At 42.5% G+C, this 26,270-nt stretch overlaps 1 protein-coding gene across 1 annotated transcript in view; it reads left to right on the top strand.

The window, feature by feature from the left end:
* The first annotated feature begins 22,735 nt into the window (after positions 1 to 22,735).
* The window catches only part of PCDH17 (protocadherin 17), an 88,575-nt gene continuing 85,040 nt past the window's right edge, over positions 22,736 to 26,270 (top strand). Inside the window, exon 1 of the mRNA XM_075727744.1 lies at positions 22,736 to 25,351. Coding sequence (XP_075583859.1) covers positions 22,736 to 25,351 — 2,616 coding nt within the window. The remainder of the gene's footprint in view (positions 25,352 to 26,270) is intronic.

The following is a 26,270-nucleotide window of genomic DNA, read 5'->3' as shown; positions in this document are numbered from 1 at the left end:
GTCTGAAAAGAGAAAGTAATTGGGTACATAATCTATTGTGTCTTCTAACTGACACCTGCTAATTGTCTCAGCAGCAAATGGCAACAATTTAATTTAGAAAGTTAAAAAGTGTATCTTAAATAATCAACGGATTTTTTTTTTTTTTCTGTGTTATTACTACACTGGGAAGATCTCTTCCTGAATTTATCCCTCTAAGAATTTTCTGCTCTCTAAGAAAATTATTCCATGGTCTTTCAACAACATGCTTTCCTATAGTAAACATAAAACATATAATTTACTGGTCCATTCTTTTAATGTCCAGTTAATGTTTTAAACACCACTATTCATCTCTAATTTTCTTTTTCCTAAATATCGACTAATCTGCACAGCAGCCATTGCAAACAGTTTTTTATACCCATAGCTTACAGGAAGAAAACCAGGAGGAATGAGCCACAGAAATCACTTCCACAGGAATTCTGACTAATTCAGAATTTCAGCTGGAAAAAAACTGGCATCTATACCCCCCTTCAGCACTCCCCCCTCTTCCTCATCCTCTTGGCATCTTAGCTTCAGCACTAGTAGTACAAAGACGACTGTTAAGGCAAAAAAACCTCAGAGGAAAGAATATCCTTTACCAGCTTCCACCCTTTTGTGGTTTTTGTACTCATCAGTGCAGATTCTAACTCTTGTGATTTAGCAAAAATTATAGTCATTATTATGTCTGTGTTTACTGCTGAGGTGCTCTTGCTTCCTAGGATAGATTTTTTTTTTTTTCTGTCTTCTATGGCATGATCATTTGTTGTTTGCAGCTTTTCTGAACTAGAATTGTGACACTCCAAATATATTGGTACTGCCAGCTGAAATTCCCAACAAGTATTTTGTCTGCTTTATGTCTTATTTTACCAATATTTTAAAAAGTCCTTTAGCACACTGAATGAAGCATTCTCAGGGAAGAATACCACCACCATCTTTTGACAGCACATGTTTCAAAGCCATGCATAATCCCCCAGACCAACTGGTAGGTGAAGTATGTCTGCAAATATTTTTTGTTTATGATGGCTTAAAATACAGCTGAGCTCTTACACCTCCAGTCAAAACTACCTAGCTGGGCACAATCATTTTCAACTGTCTTGCAACCTCAAACATCCAGAACTGGTATGTTGACACTGTAAAGGGACAATCACATCCCAGTGGTGGTTGTGAAGGTGTCCATGTGGGATGGCCCAGGGGCATCTTCTAACCAAGCTCTACAGAGGATTCTAAATCCACTGAACAGTACCTATCCTTTTTCATTTATAAATGTACAAAGGAAAGAACTGTTTTGACTGTTTTACAGACAGAGAAACTGTAGCACAGCATATAGAAATAACCTGTCCAAGATCACAGAGCCAATCGGTGGAAGAGCCAGCAAAATAAACCTGTGTCACTTGATTCCATATTGCTGCTCTACAGTCAAAATATATAAATAGCTATCTACCAACACATGTGAATGTGTAGAGACAGATAAAGATACAGATGATCTAGATTGTTTTGTGACTTTTACTATAGCAAGTTGGCTGCAGGATGCCAATAGAATAGTAAATAAACACAGCGGAAACCTTGAATAATTTTTTTTCACATAATCATCGACTTTCAAATGTCCAAATTGGGCTTCTTGGTCAAATCATATCTTTTCTTCCTCTATGGTATCTTCAGTTATTCATCTTTTTTTCCTCCCTGCTTCATGCCTTCATTATCTCTCAGCTGCTGTGACCTCTTAGCCACAGTAACCTTCTTCCCTCTAATCTCTCTCCTCCAGTCCACACCAAACACTGTAGCCAAGGTTATCTTTCTTGTTCACCACTCTGATCATGTCAAGTCATGTCTCAGTCCCTCAGGTGGTTTTCTGTCTCATTACACTACAAGGTCAAATTTCTCCTCTGCAATTTCAAGGCTTTGCAAGAATCTGCCTTAGCCTACAACTGGACTGAGTCCTTACTCTTTCCTGGCTCAGATGCAGTCCTGCCTACTGTGTCTGTCCATATCTCATGTGTGGCTTCCAATTTCTATCCCCAAAACTGTTTTCAGTGCCTAAAATAGCCTCTCTGCTCTATTGTGCCAACCAACCTCACTTTCCTCTTTCAGGTGTCTTCACACGTTCTGTGTAAATTTAGTTATGAGTGCTTTGGGACAAGAGTCTTGTTTTTGAAAATATGAGGCATTTGTGAAGTTGCATGTATAACAATGGTGTTGAAGAAATAATACTTAGGAAATTTACTTTATTATCTTGCACCACACTGTAAATAAGCATACAGAGTAGCATTTAAACATATTCAGACTAAGTAAACAACAGAAATATCTCCAGTTTTCTTTTCCTGCAGATTTATACTCAAGCAAAGGAAAAGGAATAGTTGTTACTACGTCTGAGTCAGATATACTTGACAAATTTGATTCTCTCACCAGATTGCCTTTCCTTTGAAGGTTGACCACAACCAGCTGATACATATTTAAACCACAGCTTGGACTTTATCATGGTCTAAAGCATACTTTTGATTCTCATTAAGACAAGACCTCTGGTGGCATTCTATGAGCTCTGTGACTTTCGCAAAACAGGCTTGAGACATAGTTAATTCTGAAATAAATATGCTGCCTTTCAACCAAACTGCTCCTGCTGCAAAAAGACAGGTACACCTAAATCTGTAAAACAAAAAAGAAGAAAATTAATCATGGAAAGAAATCATAGGCAAGGCTTATATCAATTAAAAATGTTGGGAAAAATTGTGGCAGCAGTTTGATCTCTCTTCTTTAAAAAAAAAAAAAAAAATTGAGAAAGAAAAAAAAAGCCACAGATACAACAGAACCTTTTATTCCCAGGAGTTCCCTCAGGCAAGGGGTGTTTCACCTTGTTTATCACACAAATTTTTCCCATAATTAAACTATTAGGCCATAAGATTCTATAATATATTGTCAGTTAAATTAATGTCTGTAAATCTTTACCGCTGATAATATTATAATATCAGAAATATATAAGGGCAACTGCTTTCAGTTTTATTGACAGAAGCAATGGGAATGGAAGGAAAAACTTGCAGCAGCAAATCAGTAGCTCTTTCTAAAGCAAATGTGCTGTGCGTGATCCATTTCTTTTAGCTTAGCTATGAAAAGAACTAACAGAAGAAATAATAAAAAAAAAAAACCCAAAACCAAAACTGGCCACACAAGGTTTGCATCTTGATATGTAATTAACTTGATTGATTAGCGGTATGCTTCTTGAGCTGTAATATGTAGATGAGTTAAGTGAAAAAAAAAATCCACTAAAAATTTCTGTATCTGATGCTACTGTGGGAAAACAATCCCCCTCCCGAATTTATCAAAGTAATTGAAACAGCAAAAGAGATAAAAATGTGTCATCATAAAGTGATATAGAAATTAATCTGCTTGAGAGCTCAACATGTTACACTGATCACTAGCTGCCCAAATTCAAACATGCATTCACGTTATTTGTGACATATACTCCACATATCTGGAGATGTAGACTATAATGCATGCCAACTCTTCATCTATCTGCTCTAATAATGTTGATAGAAGTTTGCCTATTATTCTTTCTTTAAAATACAGCAACAATGCTAGAAACATTGACATCTACAACTAAAACATGTCTTTTTACCTGTTAAATTCAATCACACCTGTTAATGTCAGGTGTGAATGCACTGGTCCTAGTAAAAATGTACCAGAGACTATGCTCCACTTTGTGGTGCTAGTGAGTCAGTGTTGATAATGAGTAAGTCTAAATATTTTGATTGGAAGTATCTTATTTTAAAAAAAAAATCAAAATCCACTGGAACAGACTACTTTTTCTTTTTCTTCATATCTCTGAAACAGATTAGAACAATATTTCAGTGTGGCAGACCAGTATATTTACATACTTCATTTTAAATATTTACATTACCTTTTACTGGGATAGTTTTACTCTGGCTGGTATGGTAGAAATCTTATAAATTATTGATTGCAAACAAAATCATTGTTGTGATCACCTATATTAAGGAAAAAAGAAAAAAAAAAACAAAACAAAACTATTTTCAGTATCACAGTGTGTACTTTTGCTGCATGGTAATCAATGGCAAAATTCTATCTGATTTCAGAAGGATGAAGATAATTCCCCATGTTTAAATCTGGCTATCTGTCTCCTAGACTTTCCTTTCTAATGAACTGAACACATTTATTCAATGCAAATTACTCAAAGTTGTTTATTTGACTGCAAATAAACAACGTATAATTGGAAGTGAATTCTCATTTATGCTTTTGCAAAAAGTGTTGTATGGGCAGAAGCAATGACATAAAGAGATTCTGATATTTTTACGCAAAAAAAAGAAAGAAAGAAAAAAGGGATATGCCTTTATTTAGGATCTGCCAATAGTCATCGCTGTTTTTTAGCTCATGTGTCTCAGTTTCCCTGTTGTTGTGGAACACAGCATCTTTCCAATTAACATTCCAGTTTTGTCCCTGTGTGTTTTTCAGTGCTGTGGCATTTAGAAAGGATGGCAAAACCTCAATACTTATTTATTCTGCAGGTCAACTTTCCAAATAATTGTCCTGATACGCTAGAAATTTTATCTGCATTACTGTTAGTCTTGACACCTGTTATTTACCCCACAGAAGGGAAAAAGCACATGTTTTTATCATCTTTTTCTTCCTAATTAATTGCATAAATATGTTCAATACCAGAAAAGGCCTGTTAAACCCAAAGAGAATATGTTTTTCTATTCAGTAGGGTAAGAGTTAGGCCTTGGTTATACTATAGCTGACTATGAAGTGATTGAATAATTTTAAATTCATGCCAGTCATATACAACAGAAAGTCCCCCAAAGTATCAGTGTTTGCCTAACTCTGTTTATTAATCATCTCTGTTCTCTTTATGTGATTAGGTGTGAACATTAACTATTGACGTTTTTCTTTTTGGTCCACTGACTGGAAAGACAACGTGTATTAGAATCTGCCAGAGAGCACCCACAGCTTCAATTCTAAATGACCATACTGAAAAAGAATACTTCCACCAAACAGAATAAAGAGATTAAATATTAATCTGCAAATGAACTTTGTTTCTTAGTAGAGGCTATATACTTTGTACAGGTGGACATTTAGTGATGTATTGCTTAGGTCTGCCAGCTGTTACTTTGTGTTATTTCTTATTTTAAACTCTTTGATCTAGACAGCATAAACAATTTGGTATCTTTGAGGTCTTTCAAAATCCTCCTGTGAATCTACTCCATATTTTTTACAATTTTTCTTTTATGCACTTACTGTATAATAAGTAGCTTTTCAGAGGTTTGGGTCCAATTCCCAGGGTACTGTAGCCAGTTGTTTGAGACAGTTGCTGTTTGCTACAAGACAATAAACAATGGCCCCTGGTTGTGAGCTCTTTCCCATAAAGTCTGTAAATGAAAGAGCTTGCTATATGAAACACTTAATAGTCACAAGATAAAATTTAGAATTCGCTCACTGCTTGAAAAATAAACAAAAAACCTGAAAGAAATTGTGTTTCAAAGTTCTTTAATTAACTACATGTGTTTGTAACTTCAGTTGCTTAGGGACTTCTTTGATTTTTGCATCACACAGGCCAAATGATAACAAGATGATCATGTAGGTGAAGGCTTAAATCTGGCTGTACTTTGATGAGCCTTTAGTAGGAAAACTCAACAAGTAGTTACCTGGTAAAGATCTGCAAGAGAGCAGAACCAGGATTACAGCCATAATACCGTAAAGACAATTTCAATCTACTGAAGAAGTGAATGCTATACTAATATGACTACAGCTTTTAAAGATCAGAGACAATGCTCAGGAATAGCACTTTCTCTTAGAGAAAAAAACAGCAAAGCAATTTAAAATGCACTTCTTCAGCAGTTTTCTATATGATTATGTCTAGTAATAAGAGCTCAATAATGTCTGAATTCAGACATTTAGATGACCTAATGTATTTCATACAACTTAAGTCCCTGACACCACCTATTAGCAATGATTTTACCTTTCTTTTGGTTATATGTGGTGTTCTCTTCTCCAATATACAGGTTTTTGATAGAGTGTCATGGTTTAGCCCCTAGCCAGCAACTAAGCACCACGCAGCCGCTCGCTCACTCGATGGGATGGGGGAGAGAATCAGAGGAGTAAGAGTGAAAAAAACCCACTCCTGGGTTGAGATAAGAACAGTTTAATAATTCAAATAAGGTAAATAATAATAATAATAATAATAATAATAATAATAATAATAATAATAATAATATGATAATAATAATAACAATATACAAAGCAAGTGATGCACAATGCAATTGCTCACCACCCACTGACCAATACCCAGACAGTTCCCGAGCAGCGATCGCTGCTCCCCAGCCAACCCCCCCCCAGTTTATATACTGAGCATGACGTCATATGGTATGGAATAGCCCTTTGGTCAGTTTGGACCAACTCTTCTGGCTGTGCCCCCTCCCAGTTTCTTGTGCACCTGGCAGAGCATGGCAAGCTGCAAAGTCCTTGACTAGCATAAGCAGTACTTAGCAACAACTAAAAACATCAGTGTGTTATCAGCATTCTTCTCCTACTAAATCCAAAACACAACACTGTGCCTGCTACAAGGAAGAAAATTAACTCTATCCCAGCTGAAACCAGGACATAGAGATTCATCATTGTAGCATGAGAACATCTAATATTAATGTATCAAGCAGTACAAATTAATCTAGTTTAGTTTTGTTCTGCCATCCTTGTTTCAAAGAGAAAAGTGTGAGCTGTTTTGTCTTAATAAATTAAAGGTACCTACATATAAATTTTGCTATATATTTCCATTAAAGCAAGCTAAGTAAAGAGAAAAGCCTTGTACCTAAAGCAGAAACTTGTTGAGGTGTAAAATGGTCATTGTTTCTTGTGGGATTTCATTCTGCTGTACTTGGTCTGTCCAACAAAGGTGTCAGGTCCTTCTCCATATAAACTATATTTATGGCAGACTACTCTACTGGGACAAAAAAGCAAAATTGTCAACCAGTCTTCACACAGGACTCAATCTTTTCAATACCCTGAATCATTAAGCACCTTCAGATAAGGGTGAGATATTGAACTTGACTGATACAACCTGAGACAGGCTTCATGCTTTCACACATCAGGTGGCAGCCAGCGTTGTGGAGGAATTGCACTGCAGCACCCTGTCAGCTGGAATTTCCCATGCAATGAAGTTGTATGGCTTTGCCACTGCAGAAATGAGGATGTAACTGATGCCAGGTCATCATTCCCCATAACAAAATGGCATCTTCTAGTGCCCCAGATGTTTTTATCTGCCCAAAATTTGGCATGCAAATTAAGTAGTTAATTAGAAAGTTGTCCTGGTTTCTGCTGGGATAGAGTTGATTTTCATCCTAGTAGCAGGCATAGTGCTGTGGTTTGGATTTAGTAGGAGAAGAATGTTGATAACACGCTGATGTTTTTAGTTGTTGCTAAGTATTGCTTATGCTAGTCAAGGACTTTGCAGCTTGCCATGCTCTGCCAGGGGCACAAGAAACTGGGAGGGGGCACAGCCAGAAGAGTTGATCCAAACTGACCAAAGAGCTATTCCATACCGCATGACGTCATGCTCAGTATAGAAACTGGGGGGGGTTGGCTGGGGAGCAGCGATCGCTGCTTGGGAGCTGTCTGGGTATCAGTCGGCGGGTGGTGAGCAATTGCATTGTGCATCACTTGTTTTGTATATTATTATTATTATTATTATTAACTACATTATTATATTGTTATTATTATCATTACTATTTTACTTTATTTCAACTATTAAACTGTTCTTATCTCAACCCGGGAGTGTTTCTCACTCTTACTCCTCCAATTCTCTCCCCCATCCCATCGGGGCAGGGGGAGTGAGCGAGCGGCTGCACGGTGCTTAGTTGTTGGCTGGGGATAAACCATGACAAAAGTAAATTTTACTACTTCAGTAAAACTTTAAATAGCAATCCTCCAAAAAAGCATTTAATTTAGGTTTAATAGGAGTTACTATATGTTAAACATGAACTAGTTATTAAGAGATACAGAAGTAAAAAAAGGATAAAAATGAACTATATAGTCCCTATATCTAAATAAACATATTTAGAATAACTATTCTGTTTTAGTAATGTAACTGACTCATTAGATCCAAATTAAACACCTGTAGTGTAAACCAATCTTAATTTAAAATATTGCTCATCTTAATATTGTACACTCCCCTTTACACGCTACAGTGGATGCATTTAGTGGAACAGGCAAATGACAGAACTTATCCATTTAAATACTTAATGATTGTGCACATTAAATAAAAACTGTCTGCAACATATATTTTCTAGTGATTTATTTGCAACTCAGATGTTATCTCTAGATGTATGTAAAGCCTTTAAGTCTGCTAACATTTAAGATATTATAATAAAACAGAAAATTATAGTGATTCATTTTTGTTAATTTATTGACACCATAAATTCCTCAGGGCAGCAGCCATGAATACACTTTCCTGTATAAAACTAAAAACTGTTTTGGTACCTAACAGATAAAACCTAACAATAGAAAGACTAAGTAGGATTTATATTTGCATGATTTTTTTTTTTCCCTGATTTTATTTCTTTCTTTCTCTATTTTGATATAGGTATTCCAACAATATGGGGGGGGGGGGGGGGGAGTTTTAAGGTTTTCAGAGTAATAAGTGATTTTATGTACTCACTGATAAGATGCCTTAAAGGACCTAATTTCCAGGACATGGAAACTTCATAATTTTACAAAATCAATTCTCTTTAAAATGTCTTTCATAATGACAGACAAATTCACTAAGAAATGTTTGTGGTCTCAAGGATACAGTATTTCATGTTTTAGTTTTGGGACCTGTTTTTGTTTTTGCAGCATGTTATAGGATTTTTTTTAAACATTAATTTTGCACCTTCGTTATTCCATTCAGTTCTGTGTTTTTTATAGCTCTGGATTCTGACTGATCACTTATGACAAGACTGTAAGACAACAGTTTGCCTGCAGAAAGGGGGATGCATAGCAGCACCATCCCAGGAGCAAATGGAGACGGGAATGATTATGACTTTTAGAAACATAATTTCCTCTCTTGCTTGCCCCTGGCTCTAAGAGGGGGACAAACTCCTACTGCTCTGTGCTGGCAGCCAACTGTCAGGTCAGCTCATCTCAGATGGCCAAAGTGTTGAGGGGATGAAGCCAAAGCCCTGCATGTCCCTGAGCACCAGCTGCCGATGCCCCGGCAGGATGGGGACCGGTGACCCCACACAGGCTGCTGTCATCACTCTCCAGCTTTCACTGTGACCTGCAGTCCCACTAGCCAATGCCAGGAAGCAAGCCCTCAAGTCTCCCTTATTTTCCTGCACACCAGGGAGAAGAGCATTTGACAACCCTGTTTGCCAATTACGCCACTGAAAGCAGTACTGAGGCCTCAATTTGGTAGGCAAACAAGGCAAAGCAATCATCTGCTACCCAGTTATCGAACTGTAGCTATACTGGACTCATCAGGCAAAGAACCCCATCCTGTAATACCTGTGAGCACTTGTAAATTCATGGGAACTGGGGCCCCCTCCAGATCCTCGCTCATCATCAGAAAAGGAAAGGGAGATTCATACAAATAAATGGGTTGTGTCGCATCTACAGAAGTGTCAAACTTTGAAAACCTCATGCTCTAGACAGCCTTGCCTTGCTGCTAATTGGTATGTTTTTCTTCAAAAAGTGAAGATTCTAACCTTTTACTTGACAGATATGTAGGTAAAATGCCAGATAACATTTTGAAAGCTTATCTATAGTCTGCTGTTTACGAGTCTTGTTTATGTTGGAGCTCACACAAGAGTATACAAATGAAAAAGGTTAGCAGGAACAAAATGGAATGGTTGGTTTCAAATAGATGTGTAAACTAGCAAAGAAAGGTTTTCACCTAGAGAAAGTCTGAAGATGTTGCTCCATTTTAAACGCAACCATACAAATGTGACGCTTGACTCAACAGATTTTTTTATTATAGTTATTTTTTCCTAGTTGTGTCCCTGGACTTTTGGGGTGGAGAGTAGAGACAGTTTCATTACCTGTTTTTTTGTTTTGGGTTTGTTTTTTTTTTTCTTTTTAATCTTATGAAATTGTGGCTAGGAGAGAGTAAATGGGATTCCATTTCTCTGTGAGATTTAGCAACAGAATTTACAGTGTTGAAATCAGTCATGTTTAAAGTAAAGCTACTAACTGCATAACTGAATAAGGGAATACTTTGGAAACAAAAGGGTTGCATAACAGGCAAATTTAGCTTGTAGAATCTTTAGTATGCAATGTATAAGAAATTTCATAAACCCTGGGGAGAGTTTGCAATTTTGTTGTGTTGGGTGCAAAATGCTAACTTAGAAAAACTAAAATGACAGAAATATGGAAATAACTGACAATAAAAAACCTGGCTTAATTCCTTTTTTTTTGTTGTTGTTGTTGTTATTTTTTGCTTTGTTTCCAGTAGGAACTTTATCTCCTGGAAATTTATACACATAGATTACTTTGCACTTACAGTTCAGGCTTATTACAGATGAAGAACGAGTAGAGAGCTTATGGGTAAGAATTAAAGGACAGGCTGACATGGGTGACACTGTTGTGGGTGTTTTCTGCAGGCCACCTGATCAGGAAGAGGAAGTCAATGAGGTTTTGTACAGACAGCTGAAAGTAGCCTCATGATCACAGGCCCTGGTTCTCATGGGAGACTTCAACCACCCTGATATTTGCTGGAAAGACAACACAGCTAGGCACACACAGCCCAGGAGGTTCCTGCAGAACACTGATGATAACTTTGTGACATAGGTGTTGGAGGAGCCAACAAGGAGAGGTGTGCTGCTGGGCCTTATACTAACACACAAGAAGGACTGGTTGGGGATGTGAAGACTGGGGGCAGCCTTGGCTGCAGCAACCATCAAATGGTGGAGTTCAGGGTCCTGCATGGAGGAAGCAGGGCAATAAGTAGGGTTACAACCCCAGACTTCAAGAGAGCTAAATTTGGCCTCTTCAAGGACCTACTTGGAGGAATCCCATGGGTTACAGCTCTAGAAGGTAGGGGGGTCCAAGAGAGCTGGTTAATATTCAAGCATCACTCCCTCCAAGCTCAAGATCGATACATCCCTATGAGTAAGAAATCAAGCAAAGGGGGCAGATGACCTGCATGGATGAGCAAGGCGCTTCTGACAAAACTCAGATGGAAGAAGGAAGTTTATGGAATGTGGAAAAAAGGGCAGGCCACTTGGGAGGAATATGGGAACGTTGTCAGAGTATGGAGGGATGTGGTGAGGAAGGCTAAGGTCCACTGGGAAAGAAATCTGGCAAGGGATGTCAAGGACAACAACAAGGGTTTCTTGAAGTGCATCAGTAGCAAAAGGAAGACTACAGAAAATGTGGACCCACTGCTGAATGGGATGGGTGCCCTGATGACAGAGGATAAAGAAAAGGCAGTTACTGAATGGCACCTTTGCTTCAGTCTTTACTGCTAAGACTGACCCTCAGAAATCCCAGACCCTGGAGGTAGGAGAGAAAATCTAGAGAGAGGAAAACTTTCCCTTGGTTGAGGAGGATTGGGTTAGAGATCATTTAGGCAAGCTGGACACCCACAAATCTATAGGCCCCAATGGGATGCACCCACAAGTGCTGAGGGAGCTGGCAGGTGTTATTGCTAAGCCACTCTCCATCAGCTTTGAAAGGTCATGGAGAGCAGGAGAGGTGCCTGAGGACTGGAGGAAAGCCAATGTCACTCCAATCTTCAAAAAGGGCAAGGAGGAGAACCCAGGAAACTACAGGCCAGTCATCCTCACCTTCATCCCTGGAAAGGTGATGGAACAGCTCGTTCTGGATGTCATCTCTAAGCATGTGGAGGAAAAGAAGGTTCTCAGGAGTAGTCAACATGGATTCACCAAGGGGAAATCATGCTTGACCAATCTGATAGCCTTCTATGATGGCATGACTGGCTGGGTAGAAGAGGAGAGAGCAGTGGATGTTGTCTACCTTGACTTCAGCAAGGCTTTTGACGCTGTCTCCCATAACATCCTCACAGGTAAGCTCAAGAAGTGTGGGTTAGATGAGTGGACAGACAGATGGATTGAGAACTGGCTGAACCGCAGATCTCAGAGGGTTGTGACCAGTGGCGCAGAGTCTAGTTGGAGGCCTGTAGCTAGCGGTGTTCCCCAGGGGTCAGCACTGGGTCCAGCCTTGTTCAACTTATTCTTCAATGACCTGGATGAAGGGACAGTGTAGCCTCAGCAAGTTTGCTGAAGATACAAAAGTGGGAGGAGTGGCTGGCACACCAGGAGGCTGTGCTGCCATTCAGTGAGATCTGGACAGGCTAGAGAGTTGGGCGGACAGGAACCTAATGAAGATCAACAACGGCAAGCGTACAGTCCTGCACCTCGGGAGGAATAACCCCATGCACCAGTACAGATTAGGGGTTGACCTGCTGGAGAACAGCTCTGTGGAGAAGGACCTGGAAGTCCTGGTGGACAAAAAAATTTGGGAAAATGTTTTGAATAACTGACTCAAACCTCCTGCATCTTGAAGGTGTGAAATGTGGGAAGCCTGTGGAGTTCCAGTTAAAAAACTTATTGGTGCTGTTGTGCTAGCCAGATATTCAACTTGACTCAAGAACAATATCAGCCTTCTCTCAATAATATCATAATTTAGAAGGTGCAGTTATTTTCTACTTAAAGGAGGTCCAGTGACACACTATACTGATATTTCAGTGAATTCCAAATTATTAACTAATTATTATTATTGATAATCTTATCAATATAATATCTCATTATTATTATATTAATAATATTAACAATAATATAATATCTTAATATTATTAGGGATATTCCTGCTTAAGAAACATGAGAAATATCCAGCAGCTTCCTCATACTTTGTGGGTCAGTAATCTTGTTTGTTTAGTCTTTTTCTTTCTTTTTTTTCATGAAGAGAAGGAAAAAGATTCGTTCCATACCCAACCTCACTGAGCATAACCTTAAAACCTCTACCTATTTGGTAGAGCATCTTTCTCACAGTTCCATGCAGCACATGCCTTTGCCCTTAGACTGCTCTCATGAAATACATTTGTCAAGACTTTCGTCAGGGCCCAGACTGCATTCCCATTTTCTTTGACTTTCCTGACCTTTCGTATCATCAGATATGGTCTTCTTGAAATGTTACTTTAATTTCAGCTTCTCCAGCTTTGTCCTCTATTGCTACTCTACCAGTACTTCTATCTGCAAAATGTATGTCACTTAGCCAGATCTTTGAGCTGGATCTGCTTCTACTTTTTCCTTAAAACAAGCACTACCAGTGCCCCCAGAAAAGTTTTAAACCCCAAAGATCAGATTTCGCTACAAAACAAAGCTTCATAAAACATCCAAAGTGAGACAGAATAGTAAAGGTGTAGATGAACATCTTGTGGTTTGCGCCGTCATGACATGGCAGGTCTGCTCATCCATGCACGGTCTCAGTCTAGCAGCTCTGCAGGTTTGCAGAGGATTATGTACCGTCCCCTCCCCAAGCCCAAGAGAATATTTTCTTTCCTTCCCCTCTGATACTTGAATAGCTGTTCCGTTCCCTGTTTTTCTCAGCACTTTCTGGAGTTTCTGCTCACTCTCGTCTTTTTTTTTTTTTTTTTGACCCTTCTTCTCCTTTTTTCTCCTGCACTTCCGTAATTTTTTTTCACTTGTGCAATCTCAGGGAAGGCACAATCTCACCCCTTTCCAGAGTGCAGCCTCACCCAGAGGGGAACAAGACGACAAACATCTGTCCTGTCCTGCCACATAATCTTTAAAGGACATAGGAGACGTTAACCTGCAATAACTGCAGACAAAGTAACCACCATCTACTAAACAAAGTATTTAATGAATTTTAATGACGTTTATAAAGTTCTAGACAAATATTTAAATCATTATAATAATAAAGGGTGTATGTGCTCTAGTCTCTAACACACTTGTCACAAATAATTCACAAAACATTTTCATCATTATTCAGTGAAACAAAACATACTGCTGAACATTATAGGTTTTAATGCAATTTACCATTAAATAAAAAAATGCCAGGTTTAAGAAAAATCCGTAAAATATTTGCTTCAGAAAAGTTTCTAAATGCTTCAGAGCATATCCTTTATTTGAAAATGCAGATATTTTCTATGCTATGTTACACAATCTAAGGTCTATATTTACACAGTGTATTCCTAACTCACCAGTAATATCAGTGCATGTATTATGACAACATGCCAAGTCATATCATACAATGATATTACTGTGCCATATCGTACCCCCAGAATTAGCATCATGTTATAATAAAATGGCTAAAATGTTTTAATTTTTTAATATTCTAGTTTTTTTTTAAAGGAGGCTTTAAACAAACAGCCCACTTGACCATTACCTGAGTGTCTCTCTGTCATTCTGCGCAGCAGCTTTGGCCAATTTCAATCAAATTTGCAAGTGGGATAGACTTTTCAAAGGTGATCATAATTTAAATTTCATTCCAGTTGATGGGTATGTATTGGACATAAATTGTCCAACTGAAAGAAGTTTCCTAACTGAGAGAAGGAAAAATAGCCACTGTACTTTTCCAGGCAGCTGCTGTCTGGCCCAGCAGCACGTCCCTCTCAGCCAGCCACTCACATCTGCAGGGTAACCATCACTGAAGACACAGGAGGAAGCTGGTAGTAGTGGCAGTGGGAAAATTAAAAGACACACTTGTAGGAAACTGGTTTTCATTAGTTCAATTGCTCTTAAATAAATTGCTTTCTTTTTTTTAAATCATTAAGGAAACTTCTACTTAGTCTGTTTGAAACACACTGGGTTTGATCTCAAAGTGTGTCCTGTTTTCACTGGAATTAAAAAAAAAAAAAAAAAAAAAGTTTCTGTATTCTGTGCTAAACAGTCATTAGATAACATGCCTGAAAAGAGGCATGAGAATCCAAGTCATAAACCACTTATCTGTGGCCTAACAAGTCACCCTTTCTGTAAGCCTAATGAATCTTTGTGTGTGTTTGTTTGTTTCCAAAATGACACAGGTCCAACTGTAAATGTAATACTTCCCAGCTAGATAGAAGACATAGGTATCAACTGTTTCAGTGACAGTCTCAGGCTTATCTCTTACTTGCTAATTCCCTTTCCCTGAAGCCTTTTTAAATAGCCCTATGCTTCACTTCAGCACCCTCTTCCTATTTCTCTTCTTCGCTCCGGCCCCTCCATTAGTCCCCTAACATCGTTTGCAGACATTTACCTTCTCTGGCCTTTACCTACAGCACTGTCACTTCTTGTTCCCTTTCTCAGCAACTATCCTCTCTTCTGCATGTCTTGCTGGTGTGGACTCACATTTAAATTGACATAAAACTGCTTACGTACAAAACGAAAAAAGTAATTTTATCTATTGTTCTGTTGCTACTTTGAAACAATACTAATAAACAGGAGAAATGTCCTTTTAATCTATGTAAGTTATACTGCTTTGCTATTATGGGATGAATCAAATCAGTGGAAAGGTTTCTATTGATTTCATTGAGTTTCTGGACAGTCCTTCTCTTACATTTCTCTAGATGCCATATAATTTTGATTTTTAATAGCCATTTTAACTAATTTTCCTTGTACTAAAATTAAAGCTTGCCACACCGTAATTTCTTGATCACCCTTTTAGTCCTTTTAAAAGACAAACAGATTTTGTACCTTTTAATCCTCACACATAGTAACTGATCTTAATGACTGCATATTTTTAACAGTTCATTTACTTCATTTTCAGATTCTGTAAGAGTGCTTGATGACTACCATTTAGTTAGATGCTTTTCGCTCTTTAAGAATCTCTCTGTTGACACCTCAGTACACACCCACATCTCATCTTTATCACTAAAAAAAAAGTAGACCTGAGGAAATGTCTTCATTTGCTATGAGTACTAGAGTAGACAAATTTAATTTCTCCGCAGTACTTTTCCTTTTATAGCTGGCCAACTAGTAGGCCCGCCAGTTCTGTCATGACTTCCTCATATTGATAAAGCGTATGATTGTTTTTTAGCAGGTAATTCATTCTCTTATATATGGATTCTTTGTTCCTCAAATTCCCTCCTTGGCCTTTCTAATTTTACTTCTTTCTGTTGTTTTCAAGATGATTGGATTTGGGCTTTCCCAATGATACATTTTAGGCTCAGGTAACTTAAATATTGAACCTTGACATTTAACTATATTGATCTTTTCCTTGCCTTCCTATTTTCTTTTATTTGTTTAGGGATATTTGTTCTGAGACTTTTGTGCTATACTTAAGTACCCTCCACGCTGAGACTAAAGTTTTTCATTTCAACACTTCTGATTGAGGATATTTCTTATTTATTCCCTTTTTTTTTTGAAAGTAGAAAGTTTTACCTGTCTTTGCTGAAGATAGAATAATAAACCACTAGGTTTTGTTATGAAGATTTCCCCCAAAAGTCTGAATACTGTTGTAGTATGTTCATGATTAATCAGCATTTTTAAAAAGTTGGGTTTGAGATGTGTCCTGTTACTATCTGTTATTTTAGTTGATGTTAGACTACAGCTTCCAATAAACAAACATTTCAAGTATCAAAAACCAGTTTTCCACAGCATAATTTAACCCCTCCATATATAGGTTATTGTTAGGGCTGTTATATTGGACTTTACTCCTTTGTTGAACTTCTCCTATACACTGTATTTAATGTGTTTTTCTTATCTGTCAGATAGTGTAAGCCTTCTACATGTGTATTCCTATTATTAAAGATTTGCATTTTGTCTACGTATTAGCCTCTTCACAGTACAGCTTTCTCACCAAGCTGTTAATAAACATTTTTTAATTTTGTTTTTATTTTGTTTCACTTTTTTTCACAATAAATATACACTATGTATTCAATACACAGTGGCATGGCACAGCATACAAGTATTATTGGCACTCATTGATATTACCTTCATGAATTTTATTTCTGACTTTTCTGTGTGAAAAATAAGCAATTTCCTGATGAATGTATAGAAAATTCTGATGCCAGTCTAAGCTATCAAATATGTAGTGTGTACTACAAATTTGTCAGAAAAAGCATTTTAGATATACTGTAAAATCATCGAACAAATAAAATATTCATTACTTGCACAGGTGGATTAAAATCAATAAATGCCATTTTGTTGTTATAAACTGTCTGATGTAACAAACATCAGCCTGGCAGAGGCATATATTCATATGCAGGCATTATTTTTTATTTGGCTTTTTCCAGTTAGGCACCTAAGTCTCTATTGAGTTTAAGAGCCACAATTTTTAAAGATGTCAAGATAATATGATTTCCAATAAATCATTAGAAATTCCTAATAACCAGCCATACCTGAAAATGAATATTAAAAAGTAACTCTGTTGAAGTAAACACTAAAAACCACAGTGACTTGTAGGGCAAAGGGTAAGCGTTTCATTTATGATAATCACCTGGTAGTCAGTCATAGGTTTGAGGATCTAGTGCTAGTGGTTCAGATTTTATTTTTCCTCTAAGTATTCCATGCATGTCGTTGGTATCAATGGGATGTTGTAAGCTGCAAGATGTTTGATAAAAAAGGCAGATTTTACAAGCAAAGACTCCAGTTACTTGGATAAAGGGTTATATAGTTTTCCCCTTAATTCAAAGTCCCGAGTACTTGTTTTACAAACTGCAGAGTGCCCTCAAATGTATTGACTTCATTGTGGAGTCAGAGTATTTATTGTGTAATGCTGAGTCATATAAAAAAAAGAAAGGCATTCACAAGGCTGGAGAAAAAAGTGATGGAGACACTACCCTCCTCAAAAAAAAAAAAAAAAAAAAAGGTCAAATTAATCTTGGCTTTTGTGGCTTTTTTTTAACGTAAGTATATCATGAGAAACATTGTTAGAAATATGTTACATAGTATATGCCATTTTAATGGTGAAATTATTGTTTTATCCTGCTGGTGCTCTCCTGCTCCCTAGGAGAGGAAATGAGTTACAGTATGTGTACCCACTTTGGCACACACATGCGGGGTATATACCCCAAATGCAGCAGTACCTCTAGCACGCTAGAGGGAGCCATTACATAATTGCAATGACCCTTTTTCCCCCCCCAATGAGCAGAACTTGCATAGAAAATCTCTGGACATCCTGAGACATCCTGCAGGTTTGGCATAGGCTACGGAATAAGGAAAGGAAAGCACAGGACTCGAGTTACAGTGAAACGAGGTCTCCTGATCGCTCCGGGGCTTACTCTGGTGTTTGTGCCATTTTTAAAATCGTGCTGCTTTTGTAGGGGACCGTTCCAAATAAGTGACTTCGCCGAATACGCCGATTTTCATCAGCCAATCTGAAGCCCTCGTTCAGAAAGCAAAGCCCATTTTGTAAACACATCCTTTATTTCGTCTGTCTGTCGCTCTCACACAGAAAGTTGGCACGTCTGAGAGTAGTGATTTTACGCTGCCACTAATGTATGTGCAGTTTATTTATATACTGCATTTTAACACAGCATTAGTTTTATACTGGTTACTAGCAGACCCGTTCCGCATGGCAAACTATCCGTTTCAAAGCTACAAAGAGGTCTTCAGGACGGGAAGATGGGTCTAGAAAGAACACTTATTTGAATTTATAAATTTGTAAGACTTTTCTCCGAGTCAAATGATTTTTATGGACATAATAACTCAGAAAGGGCTGAAGGTTATCCCACTGAGCAAGGCGAAAGAGCAGCTTCCTTAACTGAATCTTTTAAGACCCGCTCCTAAAATAATTGTCAGGAGCATCTTATAATTGCTCCAGAGTTGATTTTCCTTTTTTTTTTTCTCCTTTTTTTCCTCCTGTTTTTCTCTTTTTTTCCTCCTTTTTTTCTCTCCTTTTTTTTCTCCTTTTTTCCTTCCTTTTTCTTTTTCTCCTTTTTTCCCCCCTCCTTTTCTTTTTTCTCCTTTTTCTTTTTTCTCCTTTTTCTTTTTTCTCCTTTTTCTTTTCTCTCCTTTTTCTTTTTCCCTCATTTTTTTTTTTTTTTTCCTTTTCCCCCTAAACCATTCATGCTACTTACACGCTCGTCACTCACAGCTCACAAATGGCAGCTTCATTTCGGTAGGCGCGGGTCGAGACCGGCGCTCCGGCAATCCGAGCACTCACCTTTCCAGCCTCAGTCCTCCCCCCGCGCCCGCCGCCCCCGGCCGGGAGCCTCCCGCCGCGGCGGGGGCGGAGGCGGGCACGGCGCGGCGCCGCGCCGGGGAGGGGAAAGGAGGGGAAAGGAGGCGAAAGGAGGCGAAAGGAGGCGAGGGCGCTGCTGCGGCCCCGAGACCCGCACCGCGGGGCTGCCGCCGCGCCCGCCCCCCGCTCCCCCGCACCGCGGGCAGGGGGGGGACGCTCCCACGCTCAGGACCCGCCCCGAGCGGAGCGGCTCCCGCAGGGCCGGGGCGGGGGGTGGCGGGGGAGGTCCCCATCCACCCGCCCCCCCCAAAATCCCGCCAGGCATCCCCGGGGCGGCGGCGGAGGTACGCCGGGCGCCCGGGGGACTCGGGGACCGCGCGGCGGCGTCAGGTCCTCGCCCTCGCAAGGGCTTTGGCGGAGTGCGGGGGTGTCGCGTCCCCCCTCCTCTCCCCCACCCACCCGTCATCACGGAAGACTTGTTAATATGTTTTAAAAATAAAGAAAGCGGGGCGGGGGGGGCGGCGAAGGCGGGGGGGGAATAAATAAATAAATAAATAAATAAATAAATAAATAAATAAATAAATAAATAAATAAATGACGCGAAGCCGGGAGCAGCCGGGGGCTCGGGGGCGCGGCGCTGCGGTGCGCGGCGACAGAGAGTCCCCGCAGCTCGCCCGCTCGCCCACCCGGCCGCCCGGCCGGCCGAGCCCTTCGCACGTTGCGCGTCTCCCACCGACCCGAGCTACTCAATGACACCCAGCGCCCGCCGCGGCCCCGCCCCCCGCCGCCCGCCCGCCTCCTGCCATTGGCGGGTCGGCCCCGGGGCCGGTCGCCGCCGCCGCCGCCCATTGGCTGGCGGGGAATCCGTATCAATGTTTAAGCCGCGGCGTGAGGTGAATAGAGGCAGTCGGCGAGCGGCGCTGGGCGAGCGCGGCGCGGCGCGGCGGCCCCGCGAGTGCTGCAGTGAGGGAGGCGAGGAGGAGGAGGAGGAGGAGAAGGAGGAGGGGGGGGGGAAGAGAGAGAGTGCAGAGAGGCAGAGAGCGGCTCCAACTGTTGAATTTTCGCTGAATTCTCCACTTACCTGCGGGCAGCTGGTGAAATGGATCTGGTTTACCGGGAATCGGCGTTCCTTTCGCGTGCTGTCTGGCTAAGACTGGCGACCGTCTGTTTGCGAGGGGCCACCCATCAATGAGGCAGAGAAGAATTTTTTTTTTTTCTTCTTTTTCTTTTGAAAGCCTCTCTACCACAGGTTGCAGAATTAACTGTGTACTTTGGGTCCGGACTCAAATAAAGGAGAGAAAAAAAAAAAAACCCAGTGCAGAACTGAGACTCGGAACTAGATCTGTGAGCATGTATTGGGAACCTATGTTTTTGTTGGTTTTTTTTTTTCTTTTAATATGAAAGATCTCTGATTTATTTCACACATAACACTGAGGAAAGGTGGTTAAAAACACTCAGCAAAGCAGGAGACAGACGCGCCTCTGTGCCAGTGAGTGGATAACAGCCTTGTTTTCCTGATCCTCAGTCTCCCGGAGAAAGAGGTATAGTAAAAGTGTAGCTGGATCCGACACCCCACCCCCCCATTCTCTTTTTTTCTTTTTTCCTTTCCCCCCCTTCCAAAATATAAATCTGATTATTTTTTTTCTTCCCCCCCTGTCTATAGAGTGAGTCAGAGAAGCGTTAGGAAGAAGCTGCAACTAATGTCTGTGAAAGGAGGAACATGAGGCGATAGTGAATGTGATTTGTTCTGCTGGATCTGACTCATCCAGCAGATTGAAACACCTGCATTTCTGGATGTGCCATTCATTTATTTCTGGTTGTTAAAAGAACCTGAAATAAAATTTAGCTACCCCTCCCCACTATTTACCTACACACCGTATCGCTGGGAAAGGTGGTACCAGAGAGGGGGAACGCATCTGGCGTTGCCGCCGCTCTTCTCCCCTGTACCAAGATGCCCAGAGAGACTGTGAAAGCTTGACAGGACTGCAAAAAATGCATCACGCCAATCGCGGAACTGCATAGGTTTTAATATAAGCGAATTAGTCGATTAAAAGATCTCCCACTTTATTCATCTCCAGGATTGTTTTTCCTCTTCTTCTCCCCTCCCCTAAATGAAGAGGACTAGGCGGCAGTGTCATTGGAAGGAGATGCTGAATAGAAAGAAAAGAGAGGCACTTGACAGCGCAGCCCTGTGAATACAGAGACTGTTTCCCTTTTAGCGAGAGATTGAGAGAGAGAGAGAGTGTGTGTGTGGTGGCTTTTCTTTCTTTCTCTCCCACCCCCCTTCCTTTCTTTCTCTCTCTTGCGCTCTCTCTCTTTTTTTTTTTTTTTTTTTCTCCCCCCCCAATCTATGCGTCCAGCCATGGGTTGCCTGTTGATTTCCTCTCGGTTGGAGAGAAAAGCAAACTGGAATTAAACTGCATCGAGAAAAGTGCAGCTCCTCAGACACGCATACGCACACACGCATAGATACACGGAGAGAAAGGATGTGGTGGTGGCGGCGGCTACTGGCCTGTCTTAAAGAAACCCAAGTGTGCATCTGATTGAGCACAGCCTGTGATTTCTCTCAAAATATATATTTAGTGCTAATGACGACGGTCAACTGGTGGGTTTCCTGATTTTTTTTTTTTTTTTTACCCCCCACAAAAGGACGGGTGGGAGGCTGGCAGTAGAGGGAGAGAAACGAAACTACAAATTCGGACACTAGTTTTTCCTGGGTTTTTTTTCGTGTGTTTTGTTTCCCCCCTCTTGCCCTGCAATCCTTATTCCCTCGCCTTCTGATTTGGGAAGGAAAGAGTGAAGGTGTACGAGACAGAGAGGGGGGGAAATACCGATGGCAGCGAGATGCAGCTCGCTGCCGCAAGCAATGCAAGATTAGATCTCTAAATGCAGCAAAACACTCCCTGAAAACCAACAACCCCGCGGTGCAATCAGACATTTCACTGCCTCTCACTGCACACGAAGAGGGCTTCAACAACAAGCTGAGACTTTTTTTCCCCTTCTGTCTCTCTCCCACCCCTCCACTCCACTCCATCAATCGCATCACAAGCGATGAGTAGCAAATAAGCTTTTCTACCCCTGCTTACAGATGGGTGGCCACCCCCCTTTCCTATGTATATATAAATACACATATTTAAAAAAAAATCTTTTTGATCATTTTTAGAAAAACAACCACTGCCGCGATTTTTTATTATTGTTATTATTTTTATTATCCTTTGTACATCTGCTGGGATTCAAGGATCGGAAACGCTTCGCCTGCCTGGAGAAGATCTTTTGCAAATTTTCTGATTTTTGAAATCCTCCCACTGCCGAAGTTGGACAGCCGAAGTAACTGCGAGGGGACTGCAAGCACGGCAAGCGCTTGCTGAAACGCTGCCGAGGCTGCTTCCCCCCACCCTCCTCCGCCCCCCCCCGATTGCTCCCTCCCTCTGAGCTACATGGTCCATTTGCTGCCTCTCATCCTGTGTCTCTGCAGATGTTTTAGAGCAACAGGTTCAGGAACTTAAAATATAGGGGTGGGGAGAGAGAAGGGAAAAAAACAAAAAGAAAAAAAAGAGAGAGACGACGGAAGAGGAGGAAGAGCAAACCCAGCTCAGGAGGCAGAGAAGACGGGGACAACCCTGGTCGCCGCTGCAGCTGCTGCCACCCCCACCCCTGCTCGGGGATGTACCTTTCCATTTGTTGCTTCTTCCTCTGCTGGGCTCCCGCCCTGTCGCTGAAGAACCTGAATTACTCGGTGCCGGAGGAGCAGGGAGCGGGCACGGTCATCGGGAACATCGGCCGCGATGCACGGCTGGCGGCGGGCGCGGCGGGAGGCGGGATGCTGCCCGCGGAGCGCGGCACTCCCGGCGGCGGCCGTGGCCCCAAGTCCACCTTTCGGGTGCTGGAGAACTCGGCCCCGCACCTCCTGGACGTGGACGGGGAGAGCGGGCTGCTCTACACCAAGCAGCGCATCGACCGTGAGGCGCTGTGCCGGCGCAGCGCGAAGTGCCAGTTGTCCCTCGAGGTGTTCGCCAATGACCAGGAGATCTGCATGATCAAGGTGGAGATCCAGGACCTGAACGACAACGCACCGGCATTCCCCTCTGACCAAGTGGACATGGACATCTCAGAAAATGCTGCACCGGGCACCCGCTTCCCCCTCACCAGCGCCCATGACCCAGATGCCGGGGACAACGGGCTGCGCACCTACCTGCTCACCCGTGATGACTATGGCCTCTTCTCCCTTGATGTGAAGTCCCGTGGTGATGGCACGAAGTTTCCAGAGCTGGTCATCCAGAAGCCATTAGACCGTGAGGAGCAGAGTCACCACACCCTGGTGCTGACAGCACTGGACGGCGGCGACCCACCACGCTCTGGCACGGTGCAAATCAACGTGCGCCTCATTGACTCCAATGACAACAGTCCCGTCTTTGAGGCAGCCTCCTATGTGGTAGAGCTGCCGGAGAACGCACCACTGGGCACTGCCGTCATCGACCTTAATGCCACCGATGCCGACGAGGGTACCAACGGAGAGGTGCTCTACTCCTTCAGTGGCTACGCACCTGAACGTGTCCGTGACCTGTTTAGCATCGACCCGCAGAGTGGCCTCATCCGTGTCAAGGGCAACCTGGACTATGAGGAGAGTGGCCTCATTGAGATTGATGTCCAGGCTCGGGATCTGGGGCCCAATCCCATCCCTGCTCACTGCAAGGTCACCGTCCGCCTCATCGACCGCAATGACAATGCACCCACCATTGGCTTTGTCTCCGTTCGCCAGGGAGCTCTGAGTGAGGCTGCCCCACCAGGCACTGTCATTGCCCTGGTGCGGGTCACTGACCGTGACTCAGGCAAGAACGGGCAGCTCCAGTGCCGGGTGCTGGGTGGCGGCGGCGGGCCCGGAGCCATCCCTTTCACCCTGGAGGAGAACTATGACAACTTCTACACTGTGGTCACCGACCGGCCCTTGGACCGCGAGGCACAGGACGAGTACAATGTGACCATTGTGGCACGTGATGAGGGCAACCCCCCACTCAACTCCACCAAGTCATTTTCCGTCCGGATCCTTGACGAGAATGACAATCCGCCCCGCTTCAGCAAGAACCTCTATGTGTTACAGGTGCCCGAGAACAACATCCCTGGAGAGTACCTGGGCTCTGTCTTGGCCCAGGACCCTGATCTGGGCCAAAATGGGACAGTCTCTTACTCCATTCTGCCCGGGCATGTGGGCGACGTCTCCATCTACACCTATGTCTCCGTCAACCCTACCAATGGTGCTATTTATGCCCTGAGGAGCTTCAACTACGAGCAGACAAAGCACTTTGAGTTTCGCGTGCTGGCCAAAGACTCAGGTTCACCCCACCGCGAAAGCAACGCCACGGTACGCGTCACCGTGCTCGATGTCAACGACAATGCACCCCTCATTGTCCTCCCCGCCCTCATCAATGACACCGCAGAGCTGCAGGTGCCACGCAATGCTGGGGTGGGCTACCCTGTGGGCACCGTCCGCGCCCTGGACAGTGACTTTGGGGAGAGTGGGCGCCTCACATACGAGATTGTGGAAGGCAATGAGGAACACCTCTTTGAGATGGATCCCACTAGTGGTGAGATACGCACCTTGCACCCCTACTGGGAGGAGCTCAGCCCTGTGGCTGAACTGGTGGTAAAAGTCAGTGACCATGGCAAGCCCAGCCTCTCCGCAGTGGCCAAGCTCATTGTCAGGGCCTTGGCAGGGCCCCTGCCCGAGGCTGGTGAGCCACAGGTGAATGGTGAGCAGCATCGGCGACCACACTGGGACTTGTCGCTGCCCCTGATCGTGACGCTGAGCACTGTCTCCATCATCTTGCTGGCTGCCATGATCACTATTGCCGTGAAGTGCAAGCGAGAGAACAAGGAGATCCGCACCTATAATTGTCGCATTGCCGAATATAGCCACCCTCAGCTGGGAGGAGGGGGAGGCAGTGGCGGGGGAGGAGGAGGCAGTGGCAGTGGAGGGGGCAAGGGCAAGAAGAAGAAGATCAGCAAGAATGACATTATGCTGGTGCCCAGTGAGGGCGAGGACAGCCGGGGCCCCCTCAATGTCATGAACGTGGTGAGCAGCCCATCCCTGGCCACCTCACCCATGTACTTTGACTACCAGACCCGCCTGCCCCTCAGCTCTCCCAGGTCTGAGGTGATGTACCTGAAGCCCGCCTCCAACAACCTGACTGTACCCCAGGGACATGTGGGCTGCCACACCAGCTTCACAGGGCAAGGGACTAACGCCAGCGAGGCTCCCCCGAGCCGGATGTCCATAATTCAGGTAGGAGACTTTTAGAATACCCTGGACTTCACTTTAGACGCTGGTTTAACTTCACCTTTTGTCTGCAGTGAAATCTGCTGTAAGGCACCACTGAAGGGACCAACACAAGTCACCAAAGAGAGGTGGACTTAATGAAAGTGGAACCAGACCACATCTGGTGGGTCTGGTTCTGCTGTCACACTGGTGCTTCCCGTGTGAGTCAAAAGTAAATGCCCACTGAAACAGAGCTGCGGCAGTGCAAAAGAGGTGCATGTGAGAGTGCAGGCAGGCGTTTAGTACCTTTGGGGCATGCTGGGGTATTTTCCCAGAAGATCGTCAGACAGAGGTGGGCGCTTCCACAGGTTTCACTTTGCTTTGGTTTGGGGTGGAGAAGGGGGAGGGTGTTTCTGAAGCAGTCATATCATCTGTAGTAACTAACAGGACGTGGGAGAAACTCTACACACTGAGGACATCTATTGCAACAGTGTATTATAGCCCTCCAATCCTGTATGTAAAATGAACTATCTTTCCAAGATGTATGTTTTTAATTTTTTTAATTTCCTTCTTTAGAATATATATACACTTTTTTTTTTTTTTTTTTTTAATGCAGAACAGTATCATTGGGGCCCCATTGCCTCCTCCTCTCCCCATAAACAACCAAACCTTCAGCACTGAAAATTTTGCTTGGTCAAATAGAAAGAAAATGTATGTGGTGATTCCATCCTACCCCCAAATGTTAACAAAACTCACACCCTGTCATAAAGCAGCAAAACAACTAGTCAGATTTCCAGTAGCCTGAGTCAATATTGATGATTGCTTTATAGTGAAAGACTTACATGCTCTTTCTTCTACCAAAGCTCATTTAGAAATTACAGCTGGGCTGCATTCTGCTGCCAGTTATATCCACACTGTCCTCTACTGACTTTCGTGAATGTGGGAG

This window comes from Pelecanus crispus, chromosome 1 (genome assembly GCF_030463565.1).
Source record: "Pelecanus crispus isolate bPelCri1 chromosome 1, bPelCri1.pri, whole genome shotgun sequence".
Lineage (NCBI taxonomy): Eukaryota > Metazoa > Chordata > Aves > Pelecaniformes > Pelecanidae > Pelecanus > Pelecanus crispus.
Note: the sequence above shows the minus strand (reverse complement) of the source record. Positions and strands in the feature narration are given on the sequence as shown.